Source organism: Lithobates pipiens, unplaced genomic scaffold (genome assembly GCF_037356315.1).
Source record: "Lithobates pipiens isolate NorthernLeopardFrog02 unplaced genomic scaffold, aLitPip1_a1.2 Scaffold_8, whole genome shotgun sequence".
NCBI classification, from domain to species: Eukaryota; Metazoa; Chordata; class Amphibia; order Anura; family Ranidae; genus Lithobates; species Lithobates pipiens.
The window spans coordinates 339,710,661-339,728,816 of NW_027507903.1; the positions used below are offsets into that span (position 1 = coordinate 339,710,661).

The window sequence follows — 18,156 nt, forward strand, 5'->3', positions numbered from 1 at the left end:
GCGGTGATCAGCGATTTTTATTGTGACTGTGACATTATGGCGGACACATCGGATATTTTTGACACATTTTTGGGACCATTGTCATTTATACAGCAATCAGTGCTATACAAATGTACTGATTCCTGCTGAAATGACACGGGCAGTGAAGGGGTTAACCAGGGGGTGGCAGTGTAGGGGTTAAGTGTGTCCTAGGGGCGTGTTACTAACTGTGGGGGGCTGGGCTGTGTGCTAGTGAACACTGATCTCTGCTCCAATTACAGGGAGCAGAGATCAGTGTCACTTGTTGCTAAGCAGAACGGGGAGATGCTGTTTACATCGTCATCTCCTGTTCAGCCTCCCCGTGAGACAATCACGAGTATCCCCGCGGCTATAGAGTGTGCGGGACCCGCGACCGGATTCACAGGGGGTACCAACCGGCACGTGCGTGCGTCGGCGCGCATGCGATGCCATGGCAGCAATTTCAACTGGACGTACCTGTACGCCAGTTTGCCTGCCCGTGCCATTCTGCCGACGTACATCGTCGTGCGCCGGTCGGGAACTGGTTAATTTGTTCATAAACGACCTGGGGGATGGGATAAACAGCTCAATCTCTGTATTTGCGGATGACACTAAGCTAAGCAGGGCAATAACTTCTCCGCAGGATGTGGAAACCTTGCAAGAAGATTTGAACAAATTAATGGGGTGGGCAACTACATGGCAAATGAGGTTTAATGTAAAAATGTTTAAATAATGCATTTGGGTGGCAAAATATGAATGCAATCTACACACTGGGGGGGGGAGAACCTATGTGGGAATCTAAGCCCTTGTACACGCGGTCGGAGAATCCGGCGGAATGTGTCCTATCGGACCGTGTTGTCGGATAATCCGACTGTGTGTGGTATGCATTGGACTGTTTCCGTCGGAATATCCGTCGGACCCAATTTTCCAACTTGTTGGAAGTATTTTCCGACAAACTGGTCCGATCGGACATACTCCGATCATGTGTAGAGAATTCCGATCGGACAAAGTGCCACGCATGCTCAGATCAAATTCCTACACCAAAGCTATTGGCTACTAGCCTGAACATAGTCCCATCGTAACGAAATAACGTCATCGCGTTATGTACAATCAGATTTTCTGACAACGGATTTGGTTGGCAGAATGTACAGGGGCCAAGATGGTAGGTGATAGGCTCAGCAATGGCATGCAATGCCAAGCTGCTGCTAACAAAGCAAACAGAATATTGCCATGCATTAAAAAATTGATTAACTCCAGGCATAAAGTGATAATTCTCCCACTCTACTAGGCACCAGTTCTCAGGAAGGATGTACTGGAAATGGAGCGAGTACAAAGAAGGGCAACAAAGCTAATAAAGGGGCTGAGGGTATTAGTTAAGAAAAAAGGTTGCGAGCACTGAACTTATTCTCTCTGGAAAAGAGACGCTTGAGAGGGCATATGACTTCAATTTACAAATACAGTACTGGTGACTCTACAATAGTGAAAAAAATGTTTTAGCGGAAGGGAGTTTTAAGGGGCCACTCACTAAAATTAGAAGAAAAGAGGTTTAACCTTAAACTGCGTAGAGGGTTCTTCACTGTAAGAGCGGCAAGGATGTAGAATTCCCTTCCACAGGCGGTGGTCTCAGTGGGGAGCATTGATAGTTTAAAAAAACTATTAGATAAGCACCTGAATGACATCAACGTACAGGGAGATACAATGTAATACTGACATATAATCACACACATAGGTTGGACTTGATTGACTTGTGTCTTTTTTCAACCTCACCTAACTATGTAACTATGTAACATCAATTAGGGATGTTCCTATAATGAGCAGGCATGAGACCTTCCCTTAGGTGAAAATGAAGCTGATTCACCAAGTTGCGGGATGACTTTTTAACTTTTGACTTTTTGTTAAAAGTATATACATAAAGAGTAGCGGTTCTGCTACCTGCACCTCCAATCTTTACTTCCTTATTGATCTGAACTGGCTGAAAACTTTTAGTATACAATACAGTTTGATATTTGGTCCCTCACTAAACTTTGTAAATCTATTGGTGTGTGTCACATTTTTAGTGTCCTTTAGTGATGTTACAGCCAGTGCATAAAACTAAAGCACTTTGCAGAAGAGTAGGGGATCAGCTATTAAACACTAGTTAAAGTGGAACTAAAGTCTCCATACTTACCTGTCCAAGGTCCTGCGTTAGCATCTTCTGAGTGTTGATCTTCGGGCCTCTTCATTGGCCAGCGAGGACTGACATCACTACTGCGCATACGCAGGAGGCCATCATCCTAGCACTCGGAGGCCGGTCCGGCACTATAAGTGAAATGAACATGCGCAGTTTTTTTTTTTACAGTGCTGGCGGAGAAGGCAAGCAGGCAGGTAAATGGTGGTCTACTCTGGATGCCCACCTGCCCGTCCAGAAGGTGGTGCACTTTTCAGCCCCTTCTATTGAGGATCCTTTGACTGATCCATGCTTGTATGTTTATGTACTGTATACTGACTATTGTAAGTTTTTGAAACAGCTTTTAGTGCATCTAATGTATATACACACACACTTTTTTTCTTTTTTTTATATATTCAGTCATACTAGTATATTAATTGATGATTAATCGTATTTGCATTTTAAAAAGGACATAGTATCCTATATGACCCCTGAAGAAGGAATATAATTCCAAAACATGTTGGGATGCATCAAAGAAACTCATGTGGACTGACCATAGTCTATGTCTGGCAGCACCCAGGATGCATTTTGATACTTTTGGGTATTTGTTTTTATGCCTTTTGTTCAGTGTATTCCTGTTAGCATTGATGTACATTTTAAAAATATGTGCTTTCTTATGGCACATGCAGCCCTCTCTCTCTCATTTTATACTGGTATTATTAAAAGTGGCGTTGTTTTATACCCATTTATTTTCTGCCTTGAAAGTTTATGAAGGGTTATACCAGGCAGGCAGGTAGGGGCATTTTATTGCAGAAAAGACTGCATGACTCTTCAGAAATAAAAGCCTGGTTGCTTACAGTTTTTTTTATAGCAGGACTTTTGTTCCGCCTTAAAGAGTCCTGTGACTGGTTGGGGTCTAAGGCTCATAAGCATCCAGTAGTCTAAACTGCTTAAAGGGTAAGTTCACCTTTACAGAAAAATCTGTAAGGTGAACTTACACAGGACCCGAACCCCCACACCCCCCCCCCCCAATCCCATTGACCTGCATGGCGGCGATCTGCTTTCCAGTCCAGCAGAGTTTTTGTACAGCCTACACAGCTACAGTTGGGGCTGATCTGGATAGCTGCACAAAGACTCTCAAGCAGCTTGAAGTCTCGATTAAAGTGGTTGTAAACCCTTACAAATATCCAGTGTAGTGATTGGCCTCAGGTGATACACAGAGATGAAAGAAGTCATCCTACATAAGTTGTACCTGTCTATCTAAAGCTGTCTTTCCCCTAAATTCATTCAAGTACAGAATTTATACAGGATCTCTCAGATCTGAAAAGCATGGGGTGGGTAGCTAAAGTTACATCAGTGAGGAGAGCTCTGAGACCTGAGATCATTTTTCTCTTGGTATCAGAAAACCTCATCAGAAGTGACAGAAGTTATAGCAGAGGAACGCAGCATCAGACAGAAATTACACTTTGTGTTAACACACACACTATAGAAAGATATGCTTTGTTCATGTATAGGTTTACAACCACCTTATAGAAAAAGATATTAAGCCATCCAACCTCCTAGGACACAAACAAGAAATGAGGCATGACATTGGGTGTTGGTTTATATAGAGCAATGGTTTAACCTTTTTGTTTGATAGTGTTCCAACCTCATGAAGGGGGCTGTATAACCCAAATGTCTAAGATTACTGTGTCCCTAAAATGAGGATGAAAAAAACAGGATTTTTAAAACAGCTTACCTTTAAAATCCTTTTCTTTGATGTACATCAGGGGACACAGAGCCATAGTAGTTACTATGTGGGTTAATAGGCCACCTTAAGGTTATAGACACTGGCACGCCCTAAGGCCAGAAGTGTACTACCTATATAACCCATCCCACTACTGGGAGTACCTCAGTTTTGTAGCCAAGTAATACACGTGTATACCAAGAAGGGAGGGGCCGCTGTGTCCCCTGATGTACATCAAAGAAAGGCAACTGAAGGGAGGGAGACAACAAAAGAAGTAGGGCAAAAGAGGCTAGAGGACGCATACTGCAGCCTGCAGTACACTATGCCCAAAGGCAATATCCTCATGACCTTTAACATTGATTGGAAAAAATCTGGTAAATGTATGAACTGAAGACCAAGTTGCGGCCTTACAGATCTGAGCCATAGAGGCCTGATGATGCACCGCCCAAGAGGCACTAACCGCTCTGGTTGAGTGTGCTTTAACGTGAAAAGAAGGAATTTTCTTCCTTAAGCCATAAGCTTGAACAATTTACTTGACGAATCCATTTGAAAATAGTAGGATTTTGATGCTGCCTGTCCCCTTTTTGGACCTTCTGGCAGTACAATCAGAACATCTGTTTTGCGAACCTGAGCTTTCACTTTTAAATAGACTCTGATAGCTCTTACTACATCAAGGGAATGTAGTGCCTTCTCTTCCCTAGATTGAGGCTCTAGGAAAAAAGAAGGTAGAATAATATCCTGGTTTAAATGAAAACCTGTCACTACTTTTGGTAGGAATTCAGGATGAGGACGCAAAACCACCTTATCCTTATGCATGATCAAATATGGCTCTTTACAAGACAGAGCCGCTAGTTCCAATACTCTTCTAGCAGAAGAAATGGCAACCAAAAAGATAATTTTTCTTGTCAAAAGAACCAAAGGATTTTCCCGTAAAGGCTCAAAAAGGCTGATTTTGTAAAGCCGATAAGACCAAATTTAAATCCCAGGGATTTAGAGGTGCCTTGATAGGGGGATTAATCCGTGTTACCCTCTGAATAAAACTACGCACCAGAAAGTGAGAAGCAAGAGGCCGTTGAAAAAAAAAACACTGACAAGGCCGAGATCTGGCCATTGATGGTACTCAAGGTCAGCTTTATTTCTAATCCCATTTGCAGGAAATCAAGGATCCTACCTATCACATACTTCCTGGGGTGCCAACCCCTGGATCCACACCAAGAAACATATGCCTTCCAGACTCTGTAGTAAATGATTCTGGAAGCCAGCTTCCTGGCATTAACCAAAGTAGACACTACTGAACTGGATAACCCACTGTCCTTTAGAATGTGGGTTTCAATAGCCAAACTGTTAAATTTAGCATCCGTAAGGTAGGATGGAATAGCGGACCTTGTGCGAGGTGGTCTGGCCATAATGGCAGAGTCCAAGGGACTCCTATCGCCATCTTTATGATCTTCTGGGCCATGCTGGGGCCACGAGAATCACCTCCTTTCATTCCTGCTTGATCCTGCAGAGAAGGCGCAGAAGTAGCAGAACTGGCGGAAACGCATAGATCAGAGAAAACTGATCCCATGGGAAGACTAATGCGTCTGTACCGCATTCTAGCAGATCCCTTGTTCTTGACACAAAGTTGTCGACTTTGTTGTTGAATCTGGAAGCGAACAGGTCCACGTCCGGAAAACCCCATCTCCGACATATCGCTAGGAAGATGTCAGGGTGAAGAGACCATTCCCCCCGGAAATAACTGTTGGCAACTTAAGTAGTCTGCCTGCCAATTTTCTATTCCTGGAATGAAAATCACTGATCGGCAAGGAATGTTGTTTTCTGCCCAGGCTAGAACATGATTCACTTCTTTTTGGGCTGCATGACTTCTCGTGCCCCCCTGGTGATTGATGTAAGCCACAGCCGTGGCATTGTCGGATTGAATGCTGACATGACAATTCCGCAGACTGAGCGTCCAGGACTCTAGGGCCAGACGTACTGCCCAAATCTCCAAAATGTTGATGGGCAAGGTCCTTTCTGACTTGGACCATCTCCACGGGACAGAATCCTCTTCCAGGACTGCTCCCCAGCCTAGAAGGCCGGCATCCATTGTCACCACTTTCCAGGATACTGGCAGAAAGGATTTCCCCTTTAGGAGGTTCGCGGATATGTCTGTATATCACCAACTTAGGCTCTGACGTACATCGGGAGATAAGCATATTAGAAAATTCAAAGCCTGAAACGTCTTGTTCCAGACCGACAAGATAGTGTTTTGTAGCAGGCTTGAGTGAAACTGCACGTAAGGGACAGCCTTGAAGGAGGCCACCATTTTCCCTCAAGCACAGCAGAATGGAAGGATTTTTCTTTGCTTTGACAAGTTGAATTAGTCCTATAATGGAACTGATTTTTGTCTGGGGTAACAATACCTTTTTCTGTATGGTATCTATGACCAGCCTCAAGTACTGTAATCTCCTTGGTGGTTTTAAGGAGGATTTTTCTAGGTTGAGTATCCAACCCAGAGATTCCAGGTAGTTTATAGCTGTGATTAAACTTTGATTTAGACCAGAGAATGAATGCTCTCTTAAAAGTAGACTGTCTAAATAGGCTAGGACCGTTATGCCCTGAGAACACCCGCCGTGCTGTGGCGATTTTCTATCTCGAAACGTAGAGATTTCTGGTGAGCAGGAAATATTGGCACATGGAGATATGCATCCTTGATACCGATCGATGCTAAAAACTCCACTCCTTGCAAAATGGAAACAACTGATCGGATTGATTCTATGCGAAAGGACCGGATATTTAAGTGCTGATTCAGATCTTTGAGATCTAGAATGGGTCTTACCTCTCCGTTTGGTTTTGGAACCGTGAAAAGGTTTGAATAAAAACCTGTGCCCTGTTCTTCCAAGGACCCTCTGATATCATCAGCTGGGATAAGAGATGACCCAGAGCTAGAAAGAGAGATGTATTTTTCTCTGGATCCCTGGGAACGTTTGATCTTAGAAAACGAGGAGACGGAAACTCTCAGAACTCTAGTTTGTAACCTAGAGAAATTGAGGAAGCCACCCAACTGTCTTGACATTGTTCCTGCCAGATCTTTGAAAAAATTGCAGGAGCCTTTCCCCCACCTGAGTGAACTGGGGCGCCCCTTCATAAGGAGGCCCTGGTGCTGCCCTTCGGGTCTTCCCCTTGAACAGGACGGTGAAGGCAGTCGAGACTGCCTAGAGGCTGATGCCCCTGGCATAGGTGAGGAAGCACGCTTAAAGGAGAAATGTTTACACTTCTTCTTTACTGGTAAGAGAGAGCTTTTCCCATTAGAGATCCTTTGGATGTATTTATCCAGATTGTCCCCAAATAGCTATTCACCATGAAAGGGGAAACTGGCCAAGAGTCAGTGGCGTAACTAGAACCTTCAGGGCCCCGATGCAAGAAACCATGAAGGGCCCCCCTGAACCCCAGCCAGGGCCCGTCCCTCTGAGTCCGGCGGTGGAACTCCAGGGCGTGGTCACAGGTATGACCTTTGTGAGCCATGTAGTTCCACCACTGGCATCAGTAGTTTTTTTTATTCTTATTTTTTTTTCATTTTTAGGTGCCCCATTGGGGGACTGTCCCTAGGCAGGATGGGTCCCCGTCCCCAGAATAGATGAGGTCCTTTTCTCCAGGGCAGATGAAGTTACTGCCCCCAGGTGAGAAGGGGTCCTTGTTCCAAGGAGAGGTGGGGGTCCCGGTCCCCACGTGAGAAGGGGTCCCTGTCCCCAGGGGGAGATGGACGGGGTATGTAATGGTGTATGGGGGATGGGGTCCTCTCACTCACCATGACCAAGCTGTAGGCCGCGCACTCATCCATGTTGGCCTGGGCTCCATCCAGTGTGCTGGACGGGCGATCAACATATCTCCCAGAAAGACCTTTCATCATCTGTGTATGACGGGGGAGGAGGGGGGCTGGCAGACAAGCCTGCAGTGTCCTCCGGGGAGCCGTCTCTCATAGGGCTACACTGCATCTGTGTGCTTAAAGTTTGTTTACCCGGGAGAAGTATGCAGTGCAGTGTGGGCCGGACTCTGGCTCGGGAGAACAGACATAGGACTGAGCGGCAATGCATGGAGCAGGAGAGGGGTACTCTGAGGAGCCGGCCGAGGACACGTGGTCATGTGGGGAATGCACAACTAAAGAGCAGCCAGTGCGATAGTCGAGCATGGAGCTCTGCTAATCACCCTCTACCTCCAGCCACCCGTGTGCATGGTGCACTGGTACCCCTAGCTGCCTATGCTGCTGCCGGCCATATGTAGAGGGGGCTGCATGGGCCCCCTGCAGCACAGGGCCCAGTTGCGGTCGCGACTGCTGCACCCCCTATAGTTACGCCCCTGCCAAGGGTTTCTTACACGGTGCTGCGGCTGACCAATTTTTCAGCCACAGAACTCTGTGCGAATGCACTAGTCCTAGCATAAGCCATGAGGCTTGGATGATAGAATCTTTCATAGCATCTACTGTGAAACATAGTCATACGCCAGCCCATTGCTGGGCCTGCTGATCAGGCAGAATCTTAAGTATCTCAAACTGTTCCTTAATGGACTGAGATACACCAATTCCCGCAAGAACCGGCTGCACTACTGAACTTGCTAAAGACATATTTATTTTAGAAAGAAGTTCCAACTTTTTATCTGTTGGATCCTTTAACATCAGTGCATTATCCACCGGACACGTGTGACTCTTGTTCACTGAAGCGATTGCAGCATCAATTGCTGGAACTCCCCCCCCCCCATTTCTTATAGAAATCTTCCTCCATAGGATATAGTGTAGAACATTTTCTGGGAGGATAATACTGTTTATCCGGATGTTTCCATTCAGAATATATAAGCTTTTTTAGCCATGAATGAATAGGAAAAGTAGGAGGTTTTAGTGATCCCAAACCAGAGGTGGGTTCATCAAGAGCCTGCCGTGCAGGCAGCAAAAAGTTTGAACGAACCAATTTAGTAAGCGAGTGTACAAGCAACCCGTCTCGTGTTGCTGCTCCCTCTATATTAGGATTGTCGGAAGAGGATACATTGGTATCTTCCAAATCTCTTGGAAGATCTTCCTGATCCCCTGCCCCTTGATATGAGGATCCTGAGCACTGCATGGGGATCTACTACGTTTAGACCCACTATGAAGAGTGATCATAGCATCAATCTTATTTTACAAATTAGAAATGGTAGAATAAAAAAACCTCATGTGTGATATATATAGGGGCTGAAGTGTCAAGCGCTGCTGCAACATCAGTCTCCCCCTGGCGGTTTAATCTGACCGGCCGCATCACTCTCAGAGGAGGATGACATTCTTTTGGAGATGGATTTAGCTTGTTGTGAAACCATTGAGCCCTTAGAACTCTGATGAGTTCCTGGTCCCTCTTCCACTCATAGCCTGAAGCACAAAGCAGAGGCACTACCAAAAAGAATGTACACTTCTAGGTTATAGTCCAGCACTACAAAGCTGCTATTAATGCATAGCCTGGTAAAGTACTGTAATAATGTGTCAAAGGGGAATGCTTGTGTCACCAAACATGAATTAAGCCACCCCTGCTCATGTGTCCCTCCACAGCCAGCAGCAGCAACACACACAGTGCTCTTTTAAAAACTTCCTCCACATGTAGCCAGCGTCTGAAGACGTTAGCCCCAACCCCCCCCCCCACTAATTACGCCCCCACCCGCTTTTCAAAAGAAAGAGCTTTCCCGCGTGAGCGGCAAACTCTAGGTGTCCAGCGAACAGCTGACATGACGGCGGGGGGGGGGGGGGGGGAGGTAAAAAGCACCGCTGAGCATACAATTCCCCCGAGGGGGGTAATTTCAACATAGGGGGCAGAGGAGAGACCTAGTCCCCCATTTTGCTTACCAGAGGATCTGCTGCTTTTAGCCGGAGGAGCAGAGGAAGTGATGGATCCTTACACAGCGCTGTTTCCAGCATAAGGCGGTGAGTGCTCAATACAGCCCCCAGTGGTGACACATAGGTAGGACAACATTATATACTTAATAATCATAATCATAAGAAAATCCAAAGATATTTCTTAGAAAACTCCGCTTACCTTCCCGCCACAGGGTTATCGAAGATAAACCCAATCTTCACCCTTCACAGTGGGCTCCGAAACCTTCTGGAACAGGGGAACCTAGAGGTTACCCACAATCCTGGACCTGCAACAGCACCCTGCCAGTAAAAACTTTATGGCCTTACTACCAAAAAGTACTGGATCCCAGGGTCCAGCTCTCTAAAAAGAAAAGCATTCGCAAGTAAAACCTAATTTCTTCGGACACGAGGCCCATGTACCATTCCTTAGGCTCATTAAAGGACACTCTGAACGGATCTGGTCAGCATGGCTGGCCCTAGCAAGGATTGCTCCAGTGGAGCTCAGCACAACACATTGTTACTCGTGACCAACACATTAGACACTGGCGAAAAAACTGAGGCACTCCCAGTAGTGGGAGGGTTATATAGGGAGTGCACTTCTGGTCTTAGGCCGTGCCAGTGTCCATCACCTAAAGGTGCCCAATTAACTCACAAAGTAACTACTATGGCTCTGTGTCCCCTTATGTATGAAAATAAATATATTGCTTGTAGTTTATTTTAGTAGGATTAACAAACACAAAATGTTAACTGTAGTTTCTAGTCATTGTTTTGGATGCAAAAGATTAACAGAACATGTTACAAATCTTTTGGATATAGGGTACCACAACTAGCAGCATCAGAAGTTATTTTTGGACTCCAATGCCAGAGAGAATTTCTTACAATGCCTTACAGATGAGGACTGTGTTTAGCCACCTACACAGCACTGTAGTGGCATGCGTTACCATGGCAAATACTTTATTACAAATAGAGAATTATGGAGGTTAAAAGTTCAGTATACGTCTACAGTAGGGATTTCAAAAGGCATTATTAGAGCGAATAAAAAAATAAAAAAAAAACACATGCAAAGTATTTTCCAGTGCATTTTTTTTTCTGTGCTTTTCTGATGTCATGTATTGCAAAGGAACCATTTTACCAACATAAAAAATGTAAAATATTTCTGATTAACATGTAAACAATTGTATGCTGCATGTATGAGGTTATTCCATGGCTATACTGTGGCCAGCTCTAGACCTGGTCTCATGACATCAAGATGAGAACATTTCAAATAGGGAAAATAAATACGTCAAAAGCCTGTAGCAACTTACATAAATACATGAGCTAATAAAAACTATTTACAAAACTGTTTTACTGCAGTATCTTGTTGTGAGATAACATTTATTTGTCCCAGAGGTGAAGTTACATTTTAAAATCATTTGAATCCTCTGCTTTGCAAACTAATATGTGTGTGCCACCATTCTCATCGAATTTTCTGAATATGAAGATGTCATATTTCCGAGGTATACTGTAATAGCAGAATGCTGCACTATGATATTTATCAACAAAAAACAGAGAGCAAGTGTTAAAGTCAAAGCATGACCATGTACAAAGAAAAAATTGTTAAAGGAAAAGTATATGTTATATTAAAAAAAAAAGCACACATACTCACCTGTATGCTGCAACATCGGTGTGATGCTGCAGCTGTCCCATGTTGGCTGTGCGATCACTGCTCAGTGAGGAGAGCAGCGAGTGTCAGTCACTTCTCTCCAATATGCTCCTCCAACACACACTATTGCGCAGAGCTGGAGAAGAGTGCAGACACAGCTGTCAATGAGGCAGCTGGGTGGATCCAAATATTGTCAGGATCCTTTTAGAACCTGGAGCGTGTCTGCCACATCAGCCGATAGCAGGCTATTTACGTCTGTCAGCCATCTGTGGGTCACAGGAGTGGAAAATTAAGTTCACTCCTGTGACCCACAAGAGAAACACGACCAAAAAATCTCAGGCCATACTATTCTTTTCAAGCTTGCAATAAATGGGCCCCATTTATCACAGTTTTTAAAGCTCATGGCAACCAATTCCATTTGGGAAGACTTGAAATGAAAGAGAAAAGTTGATTGTTTTGGGCAACCTAGAGTTCTTCTTTCAGACATTTTGACATACAATGCTTACTCTCAATTTTCACCATGAAAAAAGTCTGCCATTGATGACAACTGTTTTCAATATTGCCTTCGTGAAATTATATGTATACAGTAAATTTCAATTGTTGTTATACATGAAATTACTCCAGGCATGGTTTTAAATATATTTGAATTGGCAATTATAGAATAAGCCTAGGAAGAAAGATAGGCATTGCATATCTTGCTGGTATAGCACAGTCTACTGCTTCATTTCTAATTCTGTGAAAGTTGAATCCCTTCAAAGCTTTGAAAGAAAGTTGAGATATTAGACACAATTAGGGAATCTTGCATTTTTATAATACCATGAGCTCATCCTCACTAAACCAAGTAAGCCAACCAAGTTCCAGCCAAGGAATGTTATTTCTGAGGAACAGAAATTAATTTGAAAAGTTATGAGACAGCCAAATAAGTCAATCAAATTTCTGTTTAACAAAATGTGTACATTTAACTATTGAAGTCCTGTGAGCAGGGGTAAGACTTTTTGTGGTAGCTTGTTTACACACTTTTTACCGTAGGTCTCTTGCAAACTGTGCATCGAAAACTCTACTTTTAAGGCTGTTTAACATTTTTCCTGCTTTTAAATGCCCCTCTATGTTAGTCAATGTGTCCTGACAAACATAGGCATTTACAGGGGTTTAGAGGTAGGTGTGTTTGGAGGCAAAAAAAACATGTCAGCATGTTCAGGAAAGGAGCATTTTGCATGCTAGAAGCTTAAGTGCTAGGAGCATTAGCGTTTGGCATTCATTCATTCCAATAGCCAGAAAAAACGAATATTCTGGCCAATGGAGTAAATTAACGCCCAGACACTTGACAGGCCTAAACACTTTTGAAAAATGTGGCTTTGAGCGTGTTAACACTTTTTTTTCCTCCACCCCGGGAGCAAAGGCATCCAGGGGAAAAAAAAACGTTGTTTGAGCATAAGGCCTTACAGTGCACTCGTTCTGTAAGGCCACATAAAAAAAAAACAATTGTTCTCTATGTGGCCTGACCAAACCACAAAACCGGTTTCACACACAGACTTTTTCCGTACCGGAAAAAAAACTGACATGACTCTCAATGAATAGGGCACACAATTAACGTGCATGAAAAAACTGTTAGAAACTGATGTGAAACTGGTGTCTGTTTTCCCATCAGTTTTCATGCAAGCATGGTGTGAACGAGCCCTAAAGGTAAGACTGAACCAGAATTATGCCTGCACGATCGACCCCACCATGAAGTCTATGAGCACTTTATTTTTTGCTTGTGGCTCAAGTATTGTAACCCAAAAGAGCATCTTAGGAAAAAAAAACAAAAAAAAAAAACGTAGTAATGGTAATATGCAGACCGCAGTGATCAGCAGTTCTGTGGTATACAGTAGATTATTTTCCCATCACAGTCTTCGCTTCAAATCATGTTCTTACCACATGGCTGGTATTCTTATGGTAAATGTAAATAGTAATAGTTAACAGTTTGCATACATACAAAAAGCCACAAATGTGTCACTGGGTGCCAAACATGCATCAACAGTAAAGAGAACAAGGAGATGTATTCAAACAGAAGATGCAGTTATAAAACAAATCTGCACGTAGGTCACTAAATCTAGAACATGACCCGAAATGACACCTATAATTGTTACCATTGTCTACACAGAATGCTAGAAACTAATTAGAACATACAGCAGAGCTGGTAGCTCCTGTAATTATATTTTGAATGCTTTTAATTTGGCTTGAATTAAACAAAAAAAACAAAAACAAAAAAATAACATAAGAAGGAAAAGCAAATGACTATTTGTAAAAGAGGGTAATTGGTGGCTGCAAAATGTTTAAGATTCAAAAGTGTGTGGGGCATTGAAGGGTCTCTTAGCATTAACCAGTATAATGGGGAGATGAATGTATCCTATTCCTCCAAACAGGATGGCATCTTCCAGAAACCTAATTCTCATTTTTTTTTTAACTCCTTCAGATCCAAGCTATAGCCGATTGACGGCTACAGCATGGATCTGCTTTGCTGGGAGGGTGTCAATAGACATCCTCCCCTTTGCAGGCTGGCCACACCCCCTGAAGGGCGCGAGTGGCACGCGCTGTGATCAATGAGACTTGGGTGATCACAGATCGGAGCAAGGGGTCAATCCCGACCCCTAACCACATGATCAGCTGTCAGCCAATGACAGCTGATCAAGTGATGTATACAGAAGATCGGTTATAGTTTTTTTTTTCTTCTCACGCTGACAGCATGTGGAGAAAAAAAAGCCGATCACTGGCCTCTGTTGAAGGGACATCAGTCCTGAGCAGGGAGAGGTGAAGTTTCCTCATATGTGCCCACATGTACCGCCTGCCAGTGCCACGAATCAGTGCCCACAGTGCCCACCAGCATATCAGTGCCCCCTATCAATGCCCACGACTGTCACCTATCAATGCTCACCAGTGGTTACAATCAGTGCCTCATCAGTGCCACCTAGTAGTGCTGCCTATCAGTGTCACCTACCAGTGCCCTGCCGATCAGTGCCCATCACTGCCAACCATCAGTGCCACCTATTAGTGCCCTTCAGTACCACCTATCAATGCAATCAGTGCCTCCCAGTGCCACCTCTCAGTGCCCACCAGTGCCACCTCATGAGTGCCCACCAGTGCCACCTCATGAGTGCCCATCAGTGTCGCCTATCGGTGCCCATCTGTGCAGCCTATGAGTGCCCATCAGTGTAGCCTCATCAGCGTACATCAATAAAAATTACCTGTTTGAAAAATTAACAAAATATAATACGGTTTTGTAATTTTTTTTTTATTCTGTCTCTTAATTTTTTTTTAACAAAAAATAAACCCAGAGGTGATCAAATACCACTAAAAGAAGGCTCTATTTGTGGGGGGTAAAAAATGATAAAAATGTAATTTGGGTACAGTGTTGTATGACCACGCAATTGTCATTTAAAGAGCGACAGCGCTAAAAGCTGAAAATTGGTCTGGGCAGGAGGGGGGTTTAGGAGCCCAGTAAGCAAGTGGTTAAAAAGGTCAGTGTGATGGTCTAATGTGCTAGCTACACTCATTTAAAAAAAAAAAATGGATTGGCAGACAAGGCCAACAGCAATGTTATGAAAATAGTACTGCTCAAATGCCCCCTAAACTTGTATCTGTCAGATCAGCATGTGGATAGAATGGTGCAAGACCGACAGAAACAGCTTGTGAGGCTCCAGTAGACTTCAACAAAATGGTGGCTGTCTGCACAAAGACACCGACTCCCTATTGCATAAATGTGAATGAAAAGGGGTAAATAGGTGGTGATTAGCAAAGGGTGGAAAACGTGTCTGAGGAGTTCTCTACAGGTGGAGAACAGGAGCTGAAGTCTTCTTTTACCCATTTCATTCACATGCATGTAACAGGGAGTAGTTGTCTGTGTGCAGATGGCTGCCATTTTGTTGAGATCAACAGCAAATTTAGCTTTTAACTAAACTGAGAAAAGCCTTAATCTGATAATTTACTCAATGGTTACAGCTAACAGAAAGCGCACAAGATACAAGTGAACGTAGACACTAAAAATATTAGTGTTTGGTTTGCCACAGCATGTTTGTCATGAAGCATACGGTGTTCACTTATGAAAAAAAAAAAAAAAAAAGTATTGCATATCTGTGTTTCAGGAAGATAACGAAGGCAGAAACGTAAGGCCTTCTTTGCAGGTCAGTGATTAGGAATTATACAACATTAAAGTGAAAACAGGAAGATCTATAAAGCCACTTTCCTGCATGCATCATTTACTTTGAGGAAACCAAGGGACACTATTAGATCCCAGATCTCTCCAAAAAGAGGATTTGCACAGCCCATGCGATCACAAGGAATGTCTTTTATCTCTTGTAATAGCAATAAGGTTAAAAAAAAAAAAAATGAAATACAATGTAAAATAAATAAATGATAAAATAAAAAATTGAAAGCGCACCTTCCCCCCCCCCCCCCACCCCGCCCGGTGCACACTAATCAATGTGAATGTGCACATAGGTCCCAAATGCATATGTAAACGGTGATCGAACCGCACATGTAAGGTGTCACTGTGAGTGTCAGAGCGAGAGCAAAAATTCTAGCGCCAAACTTCTAAACTGAGATTTTTAGGTACCGTAGTTTGGTGCTGTGCCACTCGTGTACAAAATTTTAAAGCGACACATGTAGGGAATCTATGTACTAGGTGTAATGCCAAAAATAGGTATTATATTATGATTACCAAGACTCATTAAAGTGTATTTTTTTCTGAAAATTTGCATTTAATAAACCGCTGTGCAAATATCGTGCAAAATAAAAAAAGATAGACAACTATTTTTTTTTTCTCCAGGGTCTCAGCTTAAAAAAATAAAAACTGTTGGGGGCTTCTAATTTTCTATCAAAAAAAAATGCTGATTTGTGCATGTACGACAGAATATCTGTGTGTATATATCTATAGATATCTTTATATATACACATGTAAACATTTATATATATATATATATATATATATATATATATATATATATATATATATATATATATATATATATATATATATATATATATATATATATATAACTTAAGGTATGATACAAATGCTAAAAGGTAGAATGTCCTGAATGTCCTGAACTGAGACATCACCAGAAAAAAAAAAAAGTGTGGGGGGAGGGGGATATAAAAGGCCCAGCACGCAAATGGTTAAATTGACAAATACTCTTGTATGTATTGGCAGAAATATTTAGTACAAAGCAGCTATGCATATCATAAAGGAAAGGTGGATCTATGTGCTGGGAATGTACGCTAGACGCCTGCAAAATAAAGCTGACTTACATGAAATTAACACAGAATTATGCTTACATTTCCAGAATGATTAATTCTCCCTTATCTGACGCCTAAAATTCAGATGCTCATTTATTACTGCAGCCGGGTGTATTTTCCAGCTGGCAATGTTCTAGGCAACTGCCTAGTTTGCTAAAGCCAAGACATGGCCCTGCTGTCCACTGACAATGAACTTTGTGGTAAGCTCTAGATAGTGATAAGGAATACAAAGTGGTAGAGAAACTGAAAAGGATGAAGTAATAACGCACAAAAAAGAAGCGTCTTTTCTCCATAGAATTTGCTGGTACAAGAAATACACAGGGACTTACCTTGCCAAGTGTTTTATTAATAAGTGCAACATCTGTCGGTTCTTCTCCGGCAAGCGGTGAATCAGACAATGGATTTCCTTTATGCGGGATTCCTGGTTTTCAAGTTCTTTCATGGAAATGAAAACATTACTTCAAAAAGGTGCATACATGAAACATAAATGAATGAATGCAGTTGTGTATTAATGAATATATTGTTACATGCATTCTTTTCAAGCAAGCTTTGTAAGTACCTGAATCTGACCTGGTAACAGACCCTTGAACTAAGACTATAAGAAGCAGCAGCAGCCAACATGGAGCATGCTGACAGGAGGGAGAAGCAAAGTAATGAGCTTTATCATTTTGCGGTTTCCACTTCCCTGTCCAGTCTCAGGCTGGCAGCGCACATGTGATGGGCTTTGCTCAGGAAAACTAGCTTGAACTATGCTGGCTGGCTGTCATTCAACCTGGAATATTGAGGACATTTAGGGATGAAGAAGAACCACTGTCAGTGGGCAGTTCCAGATGAAAGGTGAGTATTGCAGCAAAAGCTGCCTGTATTTCATCTTTTAACCAATTGCCTACTGGGCACTTTTACCCTTTTCCTGTACAGACCAATTTTCATCTTTCAGTGCCGTCACACATTAAATGACAATTGCGCGGTTATGCTACATCGTACACATGCAATTTTTATTATTTTTTTTCACAGAAATCTTTTTCTTTAAGGATGCAGTGATCACAGAGCATGGCATGCGGGCAGTGAGATTAAGGGAGGACATCCATGGACCCCCTTCTGGCAAGTAAGCCTGCACTGTAGCTGTCTTTCGGCTATAGCGGGTGGGAAGTGGTTAATGGGCTATTTTTTATTTTATTTTTGTTTTGGCTGGAGTTATGCTTTAAAGCAGCATGCTTCTCAGGAGGGAGATTTCTGCAGCATATTTGGCAAGTACAAAATCACAGTACGGTATATATAGAATAATATGCAAAGTAGTTGGAGGGAAGCTTTAGAATGGCAAAGATGGTTTTTTTTTTTAAATGATGTGAGCAGACTGCAGTTCCTCTTTAAATGTATTTTATTGGGATTTTAGGTGATAGACCAACACAAAGTGGAACATAATTGGGAAATGGAAGGAAAATTATAAATGGTTTAAAAAATATTTTACAAATAAAATACCTGACAAGTGTGGTGTGCATTTGTATTCAGCCCCATTTTAGTCT

At 42.8% G+C, this 18,156-nt stretch overlaps 1 protein-coding gene across 4 annotated transcripts in view; it reads right to left on the minus strand.

The window, feature by feature from the left end:
- ARHGAP26 (Rho GTPase activating protein 26) overlaps positions 1-18,156 on the minus strand; it is a 724,944-nt gene that overhangs the window by 315,076 nt on the left and 391,712 nt on the right. For all 4 annotated transcript variants that reach the window (XM_077473114.1, XM_077473113.1, XM_077473112.1 and 1 more), the window contains one exon: positions 16,963-17,068. In XM_077473114.1, the coding sequence (XP_077329240.1) occupies positions 16,963-17,068 (106 nt within the window). The remainder of the gene's footprint in view (positions 1-16,962; positions 17,069-18,156) is intronic.